Source organism: Tauraco erythrolophus, chromosome 12 (genome assembly GCF_009769465.1).
Source record: "Tauraco erythrolophus isolate bTauEry1 chromosome 12, bTauEry1.pri, whole genome shotgun sequence".
NCBI classification, from domain to species: Eukaryota; Metazoa; Chordata; class Aves; order Musophagiformes; family Musophagidae; genus Tauraco; species Tauraco erythrolophus.
Window position 1 is genome coordinate 14,701,967 of NC_141476.1, and position 16,851 is coordinate 14,718,817.

Sequence of the window (16,851 nt, forward strand, 5' to 3'; positions counted from 1 at the left end):
GCTTATGAGAGGATCCTGTTATACAAACTCTACTTCATGATGATTCTAGTGGATATTTTTGTGTTTGTGGTTTTTTTTTTTTTTCCAAATGTGTGACCAGTCACTATGTGCTACTGGGAAATCTTTTTACAGTTCGGGAATGATTAGTATATTAGATAAAAAAAAAAAAGGAGAAAAGCAACACTGCAGAGTAGAATTAATATGAGCTTTTGAGAAACAGAATACTTGATATTAGAGCATTAGACACAATGATGAGTTGAGGAGACATAATGAGGAAGTTCCCAGGCTGAAGGCATTTCTCTGTGGGATTTTGATTATTTATTGTACAGAGAAACGATGCACAATTTCTTTCCCATTGTAAGCTTCTTCAAGGCCATGCTTTCAAGAGTAGGTTTCTGAATGTTAATTGTAGTCTTTGGGGTGTACTTATACATTGAAAGAAGCCGATAGGCGGCATCTCGAAGTTCTAAATGAGGCATTTTGTCTAGTTTTCCTAGTGCATCAGTAGAAGTACTTTTATCAATTTAAATTTGTAATGCTGTCAAGAAAGGATGCTGCTTTCATTTATGAATACCTGATTTCTGTGGAAATATATTATGGTTTTTGGTGTTTGTGTTTTTCTTTACCTAGAAATTATATCAGGCATAGTTGGCAGCTGTATCATCTTGTTTTATACTCTGAGATTAGGCACAATTTTTGGCTTATCTTAATTGTTTCTTCAATTCAATAGTTTTCAGAATTTTAATTAAAAAAATAATGAGCAAAATACTCCAAGAGCAGCATGGGAAACTCTTTTAAAATAAAAATTGAATTTATTTATACCAGTTTAGTTAACCACAATTCACTAAAATTGGATTTAATTGGTTTTCTATGGGAAGAAAAAGATGTTGAAACATCATCATATGATATGAACGAATTCTAAAACTAGTTTTTAAGTCCAGAACTCAGTTGTTTGAGCATTCATGTTTTCCCTGCATTGTTCTTGAAAATACTCAGATCAAGATTTTGGCTCTGAAATAGGAAATAGAGCTCCCTGTTCTTCAAGAAAATAGATTTTTTTTTTTTTTTTCCAAGTATCTGTCTCTTTTATTTTTTCCATATTTAGTGATTAGGTAGCTTGATAACACTGAGAAATTACTGTAGACGTCTATGAGAAACAAATCAGCACAACTTTAGTCACATTTGAGTGCATTTTAGAATCAAACTGAAAAAGAGCTTCATTCGGTTCCTTGCCACTAAGTTTGGAGCCTCTCCTAAACACTGAAAATTCTTAACAACAATAAATGTTACACTGCAATAAACAAAAATAAATTTACTCCTATTTAAAAACAAAAAAGTTGGAAAATCAGAATATGCAAACCGCTATCAGCTTCCTTGATGTTTTAACAAGAAACTTTTCAAAGAATATCTCAGCTCTTGGACTGGCCCAAAGCAGCTCAAGAGGTTGCTTTCATGAAGCTGATATTTATAAAGTTGGTCCTACTGTAGCAGCATACAGCAGATAAGCAATGGAGCATGTCTGATAATGGAGCTATATGCTGTGGCAATTCAGTTCCTGCTTCTGTGATAAAGTGCAAATAGATTAGACCTGTGAGGTCCTAGATTAGTGTGTATGGAAAGCTTGCCAATGCAAATAAGACTGAAACAAGAGCACATTGTTGGGATTTCTGGAGGTTAGCTGTTAATCAAGTAAAACATGCTATATTAGGGCCTTTTAACACGCTTTTGACATTTTAGCCTATGCAGCTGACAGATAAATTAGTCGTCTTTTGTGATTGACTGAGAAAAAAATTATACTGTTCATTAATAAGATGAAATAGTGTTAGATTTAATTGTTATAGAAAAAAAATCATTTAGGGTAGATAAATCTTCAAGAAGAAATTGCTGTAAAACTAAGTCTGAATGTAACTAGGTGGATTCTGAATAAACTTGAAGTTATTTAGTATCACTTATCATCCCTTTCTTGCATATGTATATAGCAAAAGCCAGCTGATAATAACATTTAAAAAAAACCCAGTATATTTGCTGGTTTGTAATTTGTGTAATACTCAACAATGTTGCTGTTGAAGGACCTTCATTCTGTATGAACATGTTCCTACCTGAGATCCTGGCAGGTGTGAGTCAAAGGGAGATTTTGCCGTTGGGCTGAAGGAGGCCAGGAATCAGGCAGAAGTGCAGTGCCAGGGGTCTCTGCGTAGACGGTTGATGCTGTCTTGGAAACAGATTTCATGACAGGCAGCCTGCTACCTTTAGTTTTGACCATATCTTTTTTTACTGCATGCTGAGTGGAACGTAGTATGTCATCAATGTGTATTTCTTGCTGAATGGATGAAGTAGAGACATGAGCTCTATGTGAGTAGTCAGCACTGCGTTCGTTCTGTGAAGATTCTAGCAGTAACACTGATTTGGTAACCGCATGTGTTCGGTGAGCTAGGTTGTGAAAGGGAGTCCCTGATGTCAGGGGAGAAGTGAAGCTGTGAACTTCCAGCCCTTTGAAAGGTTTTCCTTAGGAACCGGGTAGGAAAAAATAACTATACCAATGTCCTTATTACAAGATTATTCAGTATAGTGCTAATTATTTTCCAATAATTCAAATTCCAAAGATTGAAAATACATTTATTTACAAACCTAACTCTTTATTTGGTAAAGATCTTCATCTAATTGTTTTAAACCTTCTAATAATATTTAACATTTGTTTTACTAATACATATAATTATATATAAAATACTCGATGTGATGCGTTTTTAAAAATTTTGACTGTTGGTGAAGCAAATTATTACAGCTGGAAACCAGTATTTTATAACTGGAAGAAAAAAATAATTTGTTAGATGAACATAAAATGTTTGAAATGGCTCTATAAGGATTATATTTGAAATATATCACGTTTTGCTCTTAGGCCTAGTTTTACATCCAGTAATAGATTAGTCATTTAGCAAGCATCTGTGAAGATTAATATCCCACATCTGCTTTTGATACTTGATCTTAACAGCTCATGTTGCATAATGTTTATGTGTAACATTTGCTATATAAACATGATGCAAGTTGATTTTTTAAATATTAGAATAAAAATTAGGCAATAGAATTTTAATTTAAACCTTGATATTAGAATATGCTTATTTACACTTACACTGAGATCTGCAATTAGTTTCTCTGATAGCAACCACGAACATTAGAGACTTTCCAAATAACTAAAGACCAATATGAGAACCTGAATCTTTCTGGTTTTTTAAATGACATTTAAGTATTTTAAGGGAAATGCATTAAAGTAAAGTAAGTGTCACCAAGTTTTAAATCAGTAATTTAAAAATATATGTATCATTCATATAGAAACTGATTATCAGTTTTAAACTTTATACATGCAGATAATATGGCATTTAAATGATAGGAGAGTGAATAAATGGGCGATCTTCAACAGATGCTTAGTGAAAGACAGATATATAGAAGCTGAAAATAAAGAGGACACTTACAGAAAGCTTCCCAGTCTCCTGAAAACACTGTGTTCCATTTTCTAGCAAGTAGATCCTTTGCTATGCAGTATGACAGGAGGAACAGACAAGAAGCAGGGGCAGTGGACAATTGTCTGCAGAGTTGCTGATGTGGTCAGTGTTACAAAGGGATGAATTGTGAAAGTGGGGAGAGAGAGGACTGAGCAGAAGAGAAGCAACCAGTGTTTGAGGTACACAATCTAGAAATGTCTCTGCCTATTCCACAAAACCAATGAGACTGGAAGAGACCTCTGGAGATATCTAGTCCAAGCCAGCTGCTCAAAGCAGAGTCAACTAGAGCAATTTGCTCAGGATCTTTCAGCTGGGTTTTGAATACCTCCAAGGCTGGAGATGGCTGGGATGAAAATCGCAGCCTTATGTTTAGGTCCTTGATATGCATATAAGTGTTAACAGTTGGCTTTTAGTGAAATATACCTTGAGCTTAAAAACCACGGAAGCAATCTTCAAAAGATCCTCTAGGACTTGGAGGAACATCATACCTAGCGTATGAAAAAAAGAATTAATAACCCGATCATCTGAACAGTATATGCTTTTTAAAAGTGCTGTTATTATTCAGCGAACTTTGATAATGAATTAATTTTTTCTTTCACTGTAATGCTAAGTTTATTACAATAAGAATGGGATTATACAGCTGCTGAAATGTTGCTTGCATTGTAACGTTTGTTGACATACAATAACCTCAGCTGAGAGTATATTGATAGGGACAAAGGTAAACTATATATATCTGTGTAGTGTATATATATATCTTTGTATCTTCAGCTTGTGTGCTTGTACATATGTGGCAGTATAAGGAATCATGGACAGTGGGAATTAGCATGAGATTTTTCTCTTTCTCATAATCAGTCTTGTGCAGTCCCATGAAATAGTATTTCAAGTATTGATCCCACTCTTCAACTCCTCCTTGGAGGTTTCAAGCAGAAGTACAAAAGGACTTGAATAGGGTCCATGAGCATGCTGATGGTTGTACCTGAGCTGCGCCCTCTGGTAGCATACAACTTCATCAGTCAGGATGTAGGTTTGTCCCATGTAGGTTAACTTTCCTAAATGATGTTGCTTCCACTGCCTCCCTGACTACCACTTCCAGAATGATACTAGTAGTAGATGATGGTAGTTCCCCTCATACTCTGCTTAAATTGACTTATTCCCAATTCAAATACAATTGTAGTGGTTATTTTATTTTACCTTAAGTATTTCTTTCTGATTAGTATTTGCATCCTTCAAGAACTGGTGGAATGTGATTTGAAGAACGTAATCAAAGCTTAACAAAACCATACTACTGCATCTGCTTTTTACGTTTCACCCTTTGAATTCGTCACCCAATTCTTGACTGTAACTTTCAGTAATCCTTATGATAGTAACTGGAAGTCAGCAAAATATTTAAAAATGTGGTTAAGTTGAAATGTGTGTTGGGTTATTGTTAATTAGATGGAGAAAATCTTCCTTGGATATCGTAAGTTGTATCAGGGTACTTTTTGTGTGTCTTGGACAACATTTTTTGTCCTCAATATAATACATTTAAACTGTAAGTCACTGGTAATTAACAAGTGATTGATTTCTAATCAGATTTGGAACCTTGAAAACCTCTTGCAACCACTATAGAGGCTACTGGCATTCAAAATCATAACCAAATTAAGGCTGAGTAAGCCATTCATGGCCTCTCTGTTTTAAAACTTTTATTCAAGACTTCAATCACTTACGAATACAGAAAATACGTTACTGAGATGAATAACTTTCCATATCTATCACAAGACTAAACATATTCGTATCGGTATAGATACTTAATGAAGTTTCTGTACTGTGTTACTCATATCAAGTATTTAAAACCTTGATCTGAAATTTTTGAAATCAGAGGAAATCTTGCATTCACTTTAATACCATTAACTCAATCATCCCTGCTTCTGAAGGTTGATTTTTCCAAGTGCTACTCAATGTAAAGAAATTTTATTCTGTCTTTTCTTAAAATGATTCCCAACTTTTCCATTTTGCAATTCTTTCCCTTGTTAGGAAAGATAATAGAGCGCTTGAAGGAGCAAAGGGAGCGAGATGACAGAGAAAGACTTGAAGAAATTGAATCTTATAAAAAAGAAAACAAAGACCTGAAGGAGAAAGTTAATGCTTTACAAGCTGAACTGACAGAAAAAGAGGTCAGTCTTTTCAGTAAAATCTATATTCTTCTATCTATGTCATTATGATGAAAGAAAGTGCATTAGGATTACTCTTGAATCATTTTAAGTACTGAAATTCCACCACTTCAGAGATGAGCTTCTGACCTGCTGTTTTCCTAAGCGTTCTTCACAGTCCTCACTTTTGTACATAAAATACTACTTCAGTTTTTGCATAGTTGTCTGTCATTATCTCTACTTTTTCCTTTACATAAGCCTCCAGTAGACTCAAATATTCCATTGCTGCTCCTGTTTTCATTTGTCAGTTAGAGCAATAGACTTCAAAGTAATTGTACCTCCAGAATATGATGTCAATTTGTCTGTATTATGAACGTTTCTGTGTTTCACTGCATGACAGCTCTTGTGGTTCCAATTGGTTGTATTCTCAAAACGATGTCTTTTGCTATCAATCCTTATCTTTGTCAGCTCTTTTTGGGGAAGGGGAGGGGGAACAGGATCCAAGTGATTATTAAGTTGGCAATAAGTTAGTGTCCCGGTGACTAGGAATTAACTTTTTACTCTTGGTCATTTTTCAGTCTAGTTTAATCGATCTCAAAGAACATGCATCTTCATTGGCATCAGCAGGGCTGAAAAGAGACTCCAAACTTAAGTCTTTAGAAATAGCCATAGAACAAAAGAAAGAAGAGTGTAGTAAGTTGGAAGCACAGTTGAAAAAGGTAAGTTCCATCTTGAAACAAACAAACAAAACAATCAGAAAAACAAAAAATCAACATCCCACCCCCTCATTTTGAAAAGATGTGCTTATTTACTCTTCTGGAGTAAATCTAAAATCTACCCATCTTATGCTGTTTACTGATGCTCGCATCAAATACTGCTAACTTTTTCTTAAGAGGCTTGTACCAAAGCCACTAGGGAACCTCAGAAATTACCTTGAATACCTATATGAGGGAATTCTGAGAAGCTGCTACAGATAGATGAACTGGGAGCAGGACATTGGAGGGGAAGTAGAAGGAGAGAAAGAAATTACCAAACCGGCAATTTCTTTGTATATGAATTTATACCACTATTAGAAGTAGACTGAACTGTTTGTAGCATGGGAAAAAATTGAAGGCTTATCCAAGAAATTCTATACTCCAAATCAAAAAAGTCTTCTTCCAAAATGGAAACTCTATCTAGGTTTTATTTTGGCGTTTTTATGGCTTTGTTGATGAAGATGTTTGTGATAAGCAAAATAATGCATAATTCATCTCAGCTAGCATTTCAGTATTTCTATTCAGCAAGTAGTGGAAGGAAGCATTTAAAGGAAAACATACAAATCCTGTATTTTATAACATGATTTTATTTAATTGATGCATTAAAATAGTTTTTGCTTAAACGATTTGCAAGTTTGATGCCTTTTCTACCATACGTTGTTTCTCTGACCTTTTTCTGTGTCTTTCGGTAATGTCTGCTCTCATTGTTTGAACATCAATCTCATGGCGTATTCGATGGGTTTAGGCATTATGTTTGCCTTCTGTAATTCATGACTAAGTGTATGTCAAACATGAATTTTTTTAAATTTATATCTAATGTTTCATTTTCTAGAAAAGAACATTTATTTGTTCTATGAATGTTACCACTGTTAGGATAAAATTCTGACACTCTTTTACCCAGGTTGAATAGAATCCTGCTCTGTGTTTAGCATTGTTTCAGTAGCCTTACCTGTGAAGAAGGTATTGCAAAGTATAAAGGATACCAGAGTGTAAACCTTGTACTTCTATTATTTTTTTAATATAAGAAAGAATATGTGCAATTAGGTGCCCGTGGTACATGCTTGGTTGTGGAGAGGAAGGAAGGGAATCTTTTTCAATAAAAATATACAAAAGCTTTTAATGGAAACACAACTACTTTAAATGTTTTGGTAGTTTATAAATGCTATAGATTTCAGAATGAAAATATACGAAGAAGCTGTTTCTCTGCAAGTCCTTTATTTTGTTTTCTTTTGTTAGAAATGTTTGTCTACTTTGCACTTCACTACAAAATATGCTTCGTTACAATCTGAAATATTTTCTTCACTTAACTAGTTAAACCTAGAAAAGCACAGATCACTTAAAAATAATCAAAATCCTCTTGAAGGACTTGAAATCTTAAGTCAATGTTTAATGGCTGGACATATAAACACATCATACAGTCATGGAAAAATAAGCACTTATAAAAATAAGAGAGTGTCCTGGGACGTCTTTTGTATAAAAGGGGAGTATGTTCTCTGTGTATAAATACAAAGGATTATTAAATGAAAGTTGAAAACATAATAGTTTTATTATATCATAAATAGAGCATAAAGCCCCAATGGAAATTCACCCACCGTTTGTAGGAGACCAGGTATTTCCACAATAAAATGTAGTTACACCTTCTTTGTGGGCATGTTTAGTTGAACAGAAACAGTGACTGTTAATGATAGTAGACTCCAAACAGTAATTTTCAATTCACATTTTCTCTAATAAAATACTTTATGTTCAAACCTGTAAATATCCTGTGGTTAAAAGTAATTGGTCCCCAGAAAACTACCTTCACACTGGTTCACTCCTTAGGAAACTAACCGAAACAGAAATCCGAGTTGTTCTTGCGTATGTCTGAGTTAGAGTAGGAGGGAACATCAACATAGTTCGGAGTAAATTAACCTGCATGTCCCACAAGTGTGCTTATGTATGAACATTAACCACTACGGAAGCTAGAAGGAATGGGCACAGTTTATATCTTTTTCAAAAGTGACTCCAAGGGGCTGTCTGTTACTTTTGAGAAATTTGAACGCAGCTTCCATGTTACTCCTCTCTCTAAAAATATCATAGAGAAGGAACTTTTCATTTTGGTATTCTAAATCATTATACTTTAATGTTGATTTATACGTTTTAACAAATTATACTAATAAATATGAAGACAGTGTTCTGTGTGCATTTGCTAGGAGTTTTCCGTGAGCACAAATGGCAATAAGTACTATGACTGAAAAATGGTTCAAGGAGTAAGTCCAAACCAATATGTAATTTTTTTTTAAAAAAGTTATTTCAAAAGTTTCTCTTCCCTTGTTTCCTGTCCTTGGTTTTGGAGAGGATTCATTTATTGATAATAAAAATGCTTTTCATTGAGTCTGATTAGATCCAAATATTTTGCAGTATTACATAACTGAATTGTTTGCATGTTCAGCAGGAGAAAACATGCTGATTCTAAAACCACTGTTTTGATTTTATAGAGTAGGCACATTTCAAAAAATAATTAATAGGCTATTCCTAAAAAGTAATTATTCATGTGACTGTGCTATATTTTGGTACACAAAATAATGTTTAAAACCATAGACATACTAGATAAACTTTTGTGAGGAAGATTATGGATTGAAATTTATAAAATTTTTAAAAAATCTAAAATCCAGAAGAATGCTCAGTGCTTTATTTTTGCCAAAATTCCACAGACTTTTTGTTGACTTACTTTGTGCTGCTGCTAGTGAAAGAACAGCAGCAATTACCTAGTAGGTAGCTAAGTGTTTTATATATATATATATATGTGTGTGTGTATATATATATAAAGCTTATTATCCACTCTAGAATTTCCTCCTTTTGTTGTTGTTCATTATCTTAAATTTACTTGCTTACTGACATGTTTGCAGTTGCCTAAAGTACTTTTTGCCAAGCTGTACTGTTTGAAAGTCATTCTGCATAGAAAATTCAGTCTTGTGTTAAACAAAAGGAAAGTAATAAATTTAATGATACAATTTAATTAATCTTTATTATTACCATCTTTGAAGCTTTGGTGATAAATTGCAGCCTCAGCCAAAAGCACTTCTTGTGATTCATTGCTTGAGACCCGCACTTAATGTATCATCAAAAGTGGACACCCTTTCTTTATTTCATGGGTTATTTAACTTGAGAAAGGGAAAGTAACACAAACCTTAAATTTCTTACTCCAGCTATTCTTTTTTAGGAGCCAAAGTCAACATTTATGTTTCCCCAGTGCCTCTCACTTTCACCAAGGAATGTTTAGAATCTTAAATTTCTACTTTTTTATGAGAAGTTCTTGTGTGCAAATGCACTGGTTTTGTTGAGCTAATGCTGTTTTCCTGGATCTTTCCTTCTTTTCCTGTCTGTGCTTCACCTCCCTTCCAACTTTGCAATGTAGCAAGCTGAACAGTTGTTCAATCAGATGTACAATCCAGTAAGTTCTTTTTTTCAAATGCCCGCTGTAACATATGAAAGCATGAGGATCCGTTACCTTACTGTGTTGTGCTCTTCCTCTGTGGAGCTTTGCAGAACACTTCTGATGCTCACTATGCTATATTCATTATATCCAAACAAATGAACTTTGTGGACTTCAAGGCCATTTTAAGAACATGAAATGTAATAAATAGGTACATACAGTATTTCTGAAAAAATAAACATCCTAGCCTTTAGGTCCTCAACTTCTCCATTAGAAAAAGCATGCAGATTTTTTTTTTTGCTTTGCTTTTTTAATTCCACCTTCTGCAATACTTTATTTGATCCTTCAAACTTAAACTGCATAAATTAGAACTTATTTATCTAAAGTGACTGAATTAATTATGTAAATAATAATATCTAGAAGTGACTGGTACTATTTTCAGAAGTCCGTATGATTAAAATAGTTCAGGTGGGTTTTACTCATAAAAGACTGTATATATTCAGCACATGTCCATTAAGAATAGGAAGCATTGTATTTAATCGAAGAAATGCTGAAATACGAAATGATGAAACACAAAATGATGAACGCAAAGGGCAGAATTTGAAAAGCCAAACAGTATTACTTTGGCTTGTTTAGCATTATTATTCATAGATTCATAGATTTCTAGGTTGGAAAGACCCTTAGAGATCATCGAGTCCAACCATCCCTAATCCCCGTTAACCATATTCTCAAGTAGATCATCCACCCTTATTCTTAAACACATCCAGGGATGGGGGGGCCTCAACCACCTCCCTGGGCAGCCTATTCCAGTGGCTGACAACCCTTTCAGAGAAGAAATACTTCCTAACATCCAACCTGAATCTCCCCTGACTAAGCTTATGCCCATTTCCTCTTGTTCTATCACCCATCACTAATGTAAAGAGCCCTTCCCCCACCTCCCCACCATCTTTTCTCAAGTATTTATAGGCCGTAATCAGGTCTCCCCTCAGCCTCCTCTTCTCTAGGCTAAACAGCCCCAACTCCCTCAGCCGCTCCTCATAAGTTTTTATTTTCCAACCCCTTGACCAGTTTAGTCGCCCTTCTTTGGACTCGCTCCAGGAGCTCAATATCTCTCTTAAAGCGAGGGGCCCAAAACTGGACACAATATTCCAGGTGCGGCCTCACCAGTGCCGAGTATAGTGGCAGGATCACTTCCCTGCTCCTGCTGATCACACTATTCTTGATACACGCCAGTATCCCATTGGCCTTTTTGGCCACCTGGGCACACTGCTGGCTCATATCAAGCCGGTAGTCAACCAAGACCCCCAGGTCCTTCTCCGCCAGGCAGCTTTCCAGCCACTCTTCCCCAAGCCTATAGCGATGCTTGGGGTTTTTATACCCCAAGTGAAGGACTCTGCACTTGGCCTTATTAAAGCTCATGCCATTGGCCTCAGCCCAACGATCCAGTCTGTTCAAATCCCTCTGAAGGGCCTCCCTGCCCTCGAGCAGATCGACACAGCCTCCCTTGGTGTCATCCACAAATTTACTGAGGGTACATTCAATCCCCTCATCCAGGTCATTGATAAAGATGTTAAACAGAACTGGACCCAGCACTGAGCCCTGGGGAACCCCACTGGTGACCGGCCTCCAGCCGGATTTAGCCCCATTTACCACCACTCTTTGGGCCCAGCCGTCCAGCCAGTTTTTAACCCAAAGGAGGGTGTGCCTGTCCAGGCCAGCAGTTATCAGTTTCTCAACCAGAACACTATGAGAAACTGTATCAAAGGCTTTACTGAGGTCTAGGAAAACTACATCCACAGCCCTTCCCTCGTCAACCAGGTGGGTCACCCTGTCATAGAAGGTGATCAGGTTTGATTGGCAAGACCTGCCTTTCATAAACCCATGTTGACTGGGCCTGATCACCCGGTTAACCTGTATGTGCTCATTAATAGCACTCAAGATAACCTGTTCCATGACTTTGCCCGTCACCGAGGTCAAACTGACAGGCCTGTAGTTCCCCGATCCTCCTTCCGCCCTTTTTTGTAAATGGGGGTAACACCCATCCAGCCTCCAGTCCAGTGGAACTTCCCCAGTGAGCCAAGACTGTCCAAAGATAATGGACAGGGGTTTGGCAATGACATCCACCAGCTCTCTCAGAACTCTCGGGTGGATATTCTTGCGAGCGTCTGCTTTAATTGCACAATATCTACCCTTTTGACCTGACTGTTCCTTTTTCAATTTGAGGAAGAGCAGTAACAAACATTCTCTCTGCAGAGAACAGTTTTCATTTTTTTTTTGGCTGAGACTGTTACTTTTAATGTGCTATGAGCATCACAGAACAGAAAAAATGATGTAACTGTAATAGCAATTTGCAAGCTATGGTTTACATAGTAATCATAGTTGGAACCTACTGTGTAATCGGATAGTATATATAGAAGAACTGGTTTTGTGTCTTAAGTAATGTGATACTGTGCATTAGGGAAAGTATTGCCCTCACTGAAGTCAATGGGAATTTTGCCATTAATGTCAGTGGATCAGGATTCCAGCTTTGGAGTCTATTATTGCAAAGTTTTGTAGCTTCTAGCCATGTCAGAGCTATCTCATGACTTATGCATGGAAAAAGAGACTCCCTCATAATGTGCTGCATTTACTTTTAAAGTTACTGGTTAACTGTGTTTAGAAACTAGTTACAAATTGATTGTAAGTAGCATAAGACCCGATTATCACCTCTGCCATCCAGCACACTGCTGGTCAAAGAGCTTTTTCCTTTGAATAATGAACGCCTTTGTTTTCCTGTATCATCTTGGATCACCTCTCTGGTAGTTATGTTTCTATTCTTATCATTTGCACTCCTGCTGTGCATGTATTTTCAGACTGGAGTCTTTTTTGTGTTAGTTTTTATCTTGATTTTCATAAATGCTTTCCAGTCATTATTTCAATATTAGTTATTCTGTTGTATGGAATTAGTTTGTTACTTCCTGGTCTATTTGTGTGTGGTATTCTAAAGTCAATCAGTCCTTTTCTTTATTTTTTCTGCCTTTATATGGTCAATTTTCAAAAGGACAGACTGTTGGCAGTTGCAAAATAATGGATGCAAGATCTTTTTCCTTTGGCACTGTGCAGCATTGTATATCCATGAGAAAGGTTTTATTAAATAAACTCTTCTTCCTCATCATCTTTCTTCTCCTGCTTGTATGTATCAGTCAGCTTCTATCAATGTGAGTAGTAATGATCCTTTTCTCCCCCAAAACCACCTAAGATCTTGAAATAAAATCATGATTTGGTTGAAGTCAATGGCAACACATTCTTTGAATTCCACAAGGCCAAGATTTCATCTTTGTTCTTTGAGGTGGCAAAATAGCAGTTACTTCAAACATTTTTTTTTTTGTACTGCAAATCACTATGATACTTTGTTTAATAGAAAGTTTCCTTTTTTTTCCCTGAGAATAAAAATGTTATAAAAAAAAAGATGGCAATCTAATCTTGAAATTCGGAAGTTTTAATGCTCTTTGTTTACACGTGTGAGAGAAATAACAGTCAATCTCTGAGAAGGCCTCTTTTAAGCCATGCAGTAGTATAGCATTTTTTTCTGTGGTGGAATGTTTTTCTACAATGCCACACAGGTATCAACTTCAACACTTTCATTTATTGCTGAATCTAATGTTTTTAAAATACAGCAATGGATAGTGTTATATATTATACCCGTTTGCATACCAAAGCGGAGATGATACAGAAGGGGTGTGAATCCTGCATACATTATAGCAAATGATTCCACAATGCATTCACCTGTGAGTAAGATGTGAAGAGAATTGGGCACACGTTTTTTCATGAAATACCCAATGAATTCTTGTGCAAAATTGATTAAAAGTTACATGGTTGTTTTTGTACTTTAATGAAAATATAGTGATGTACTTAGTTTGGAGTTCTGGTGAAGCTTTTTCTGAATAATAAAGACTTAATTTTCCAATACTCCATCAGAGCAATGTCAGATTAAAATTTAAAGTACTTGCAGAATCCACTCTAAATTGCTTAGAGCAGTCCTTGAAGTTAAAGAAAAAAACCTTGAATTTTAAGGACACTACAAAAAATTAGGGTGACAGCAATTTTTTTGTAGTTTATCATTGAAAGTAATAAAATTTGAAGGATCTTACAAAGTAATTTCTTGCATGGAAATTCTGTAGTTCCATTTATTTTTTTTATGAAGTACTTGGTTGATTTCGGTGTATGTTTGCGTCTGAAGCCTTGAAAACGAAATACTGTGCTATCCATCCATTTCTGTTACGCAGAATAATGCATGCATGACTATACCATAAAATTTCAATAGACTAAAAAATTCATGTTGCATGTCTGTGTCACACTATTATCGTGTTTCTGTAGAAAATTTGTGGTTTACATAAGGAAATGCTACTTTACTTCTAGAACAGATACATAATTACTGTAAAAATTAGTGAATTTCTAATAGTAGTGATGTGCTGGTTTTGTTGAATTTCAAAAATAACATAAAACAACACAGTCACAAGACTGACAGACAGAACAACATAAACTATGTTAGTTTGAAAGTAGCCTAATCTGCATGCACAAGTATTATCATTTACAGACACAGATTAAGATCAATTACTTTGCTGCTGAAAGGTATGCATGAACCAGTTGCTCTTAGCCATAAATTCCCATAAACCAGAAAATATATTTTCCCCAAGAAAACAGAGAACTTAGGGAGAAAAAGGGGGACACAAATGAAAAAAGGGATGAAAGAGAGGACAGCGGTAATAGGTAGAAACTTTTGATTCATGTGATAACTGTGCAGCTTCTGGTTAGAAGTGATCCAAGCCTGTCTCCCAAAGCCTGCAAAAAGCCAAAGAAATCTGCCCTGTCCGAGTGAGAGCAGAGTCAATATCAGTCGAACTGCCTTTCATCTCCTTTGGGCTGACTGTTTGACCTCAAAAGTCAAGTTCCATCTGTCAACAAATCACCCCTGATCTGTACATAAAAATTAAAAAAAAAAAAAGTGCCTAGTTCAAATACAATGGCACTCTCATAAGTAATTCTATGCCTTTGTCCTGGGAATGTCAGATGGATTGTGTTTTGCTCTCTTGTAGTATCAGCAGCTTTGTTTACAATGTGAGGATTCCCTTCAAGGGACTCATTACAAATTAGAGTACCACCTGCAGAAAGCTTAAAAAAAAATGTTTTGTGTTTTTGTGCTCCATTTTAACCAACTTTCCTTTCCTCCTTCTTTAAGGCAATGTTGTCAAAATCTGATTCCTGCCAATAGTCCAAAAATATTCTATAGGAAGTGCTTGTAAAAGTAGAGGCGACCAACTTAATCTGGGATCTTTTAATTTTTTTTTTTTCTGATTAGAATAATCTTATACTTGTCTTTGAACTGAATACTGATACTAATTTATATGTGACATTATGGATAACTGTGCTGCACCTTAAAACCCTGTATAGGTTGGATACCTTCTCATATTGGATTTAATCATATTTTATAGGTTCCACTTCCTGTTGGAACCATAGGGAAATAAAATTACCAAGTTTGTGCTACGTAATTTTCTAAAAACACATTCCACCAACATGGAATGACATGAGTACCACAGAAAGCACAAGAATTGACAATACTTTGGCAGCTTAACATTCATTTCCTTTGCATGCTTATTGAGCTAGGATTATAGGGCTAAACTGAAGATATCATTATAATCTATTATTTCAGGTGATGTTTTAGTTATAAGCTGGCAGTAGATAATTGTTCAGTCATTTCTGAGCTGCTGTGTGACAGAAATATTCTGCTAGTTGAATGTTTGGCATCTTTGCATTGGTGACATAATCATATTATTTTCATGAATGATGCATTTTGTTGCTCACCAGACTGGGCTGCAGCTCCAAGGATGTGGTTGCATCTTCTGCAGCCAGGAGGAAATGGCCCGCCTTTTGTAGGCAGGGCCTAAACCTTAATTAGATAATTACAAGCCAGCTGGGTGATAGCCATACATTTTCATCATAGAAAGTCCAGTGTGGCAATGAAAGCTGAAAAAAGTCAGGCTTCTCTAGCTCTTCTGCATTGGTTCTTGTCCTGGGTTAACACCAGGGTAAAAGTGCCTGGGGGGGGGGGGGGGAAATTTGAGCTTAAGCTGAGAGTTCCCGTGTGCTAAAGCGAAGAAAAGACTGGTTAGAGGCAGGAAGGTGGGTGTTTTGCCTGTTCATGAAATGATGAAAGCAAGGCTGGTAAATGAACAGAAGAGAAAACAAGGTGACGGAGAAATACGAAAGAAGGGACAGCTTCTTAGGTTTCTTAGTATCTTAAAGGCAGGAATTGGGTTGCATTTTTTTTTTCTGAGAGTGAATTTACCTTTACCAACATATGGCATTATTTTTATTCTTCACAAAGAACACTTAGTGTTTGTTCTGGAGAGGTAAAACATTGTCTGATTTCTTAGAGTATTTCTGAGTACTATGTTTACTTCAAAAATTGCAAAGCTAGCTGAAAGTAGATTCTTGACACAATTAACACCAAGTATAAAATAAATCAAAGTTTATTATTAAAGCAGGAAGATTTATGAGGGTGAAAAGAAATCTGTTGCTAGCATCTCACCCAAACGCAAAATCAAGATACTCTTTGGATGTTACCTTCAAATGAGCTCTGTGTTAGAGAAGTCCTGTATCTGCATAGAATTCAAGGCTGGAGCATGTATTATTATCTAAATAGAGAATTTGAAGAGCAAGGCAGTAAGTTTAATAGGCTTCTAATGTCATTCCCTTGGCTTATTTGGTAACCAAGTATTTCTTTGAAATAAAATCTCATAGTGGGATAAATAACACTTAAAATCTACTTTTTTTCTTATTATCCTCATGCTTAAATGATATGTTACATGCAAACCTCCTAAGTTTCTTCCCTAGTAATTTCAATTTTTTAATTGTTGTATTTATACTAAACTCAGATTGTTTTTTATTTACACAGAAAATTTTAACCATTGCCAAAGAGTATGAACCATCTAGTATTTGTAGTTTATATTAATTCTTTCCAAAACACGCATGTTTCATTATGATCTGCATTTCTTCCATTGCTTGCTTGCATTGTCTAT

The 16,851-nt window shown here is 35.7% G+C and overlaps 1 protein-coding gene across 1 annotated transcript in view; it reads left to right on the forward strand.

Annotated features, from left to right (window-relative positions):
* The window catches only part of ERC2 (ELKS/RAB6-interacting/CAST family member 2), a 351,590-nt gene that overhangs the window by 175,093 nt on the left and 159,646 nt on the right, over positions 1-16,851 (forward strand). The window contains exons 7-10 of the mRNA XM_086619268.1: positions 4,932-4,956; positions 5,511-5,650; positions 6,205-6,345; positions 14,577-14,647. Of these exons, the coding sequence (XP_086475394.1) occupies positions 4,932-4,956; positions 5,511-5,650; positions 6,205-6,345; positions 14,577-14,647 (377 nt within the window). The remainder of the gene's footprint in view (positions 1-4,931; positions 4,957-5,510; positions 5,651-6,204; positions 6,346-14,576; positions 14,648-16,851) is intronic.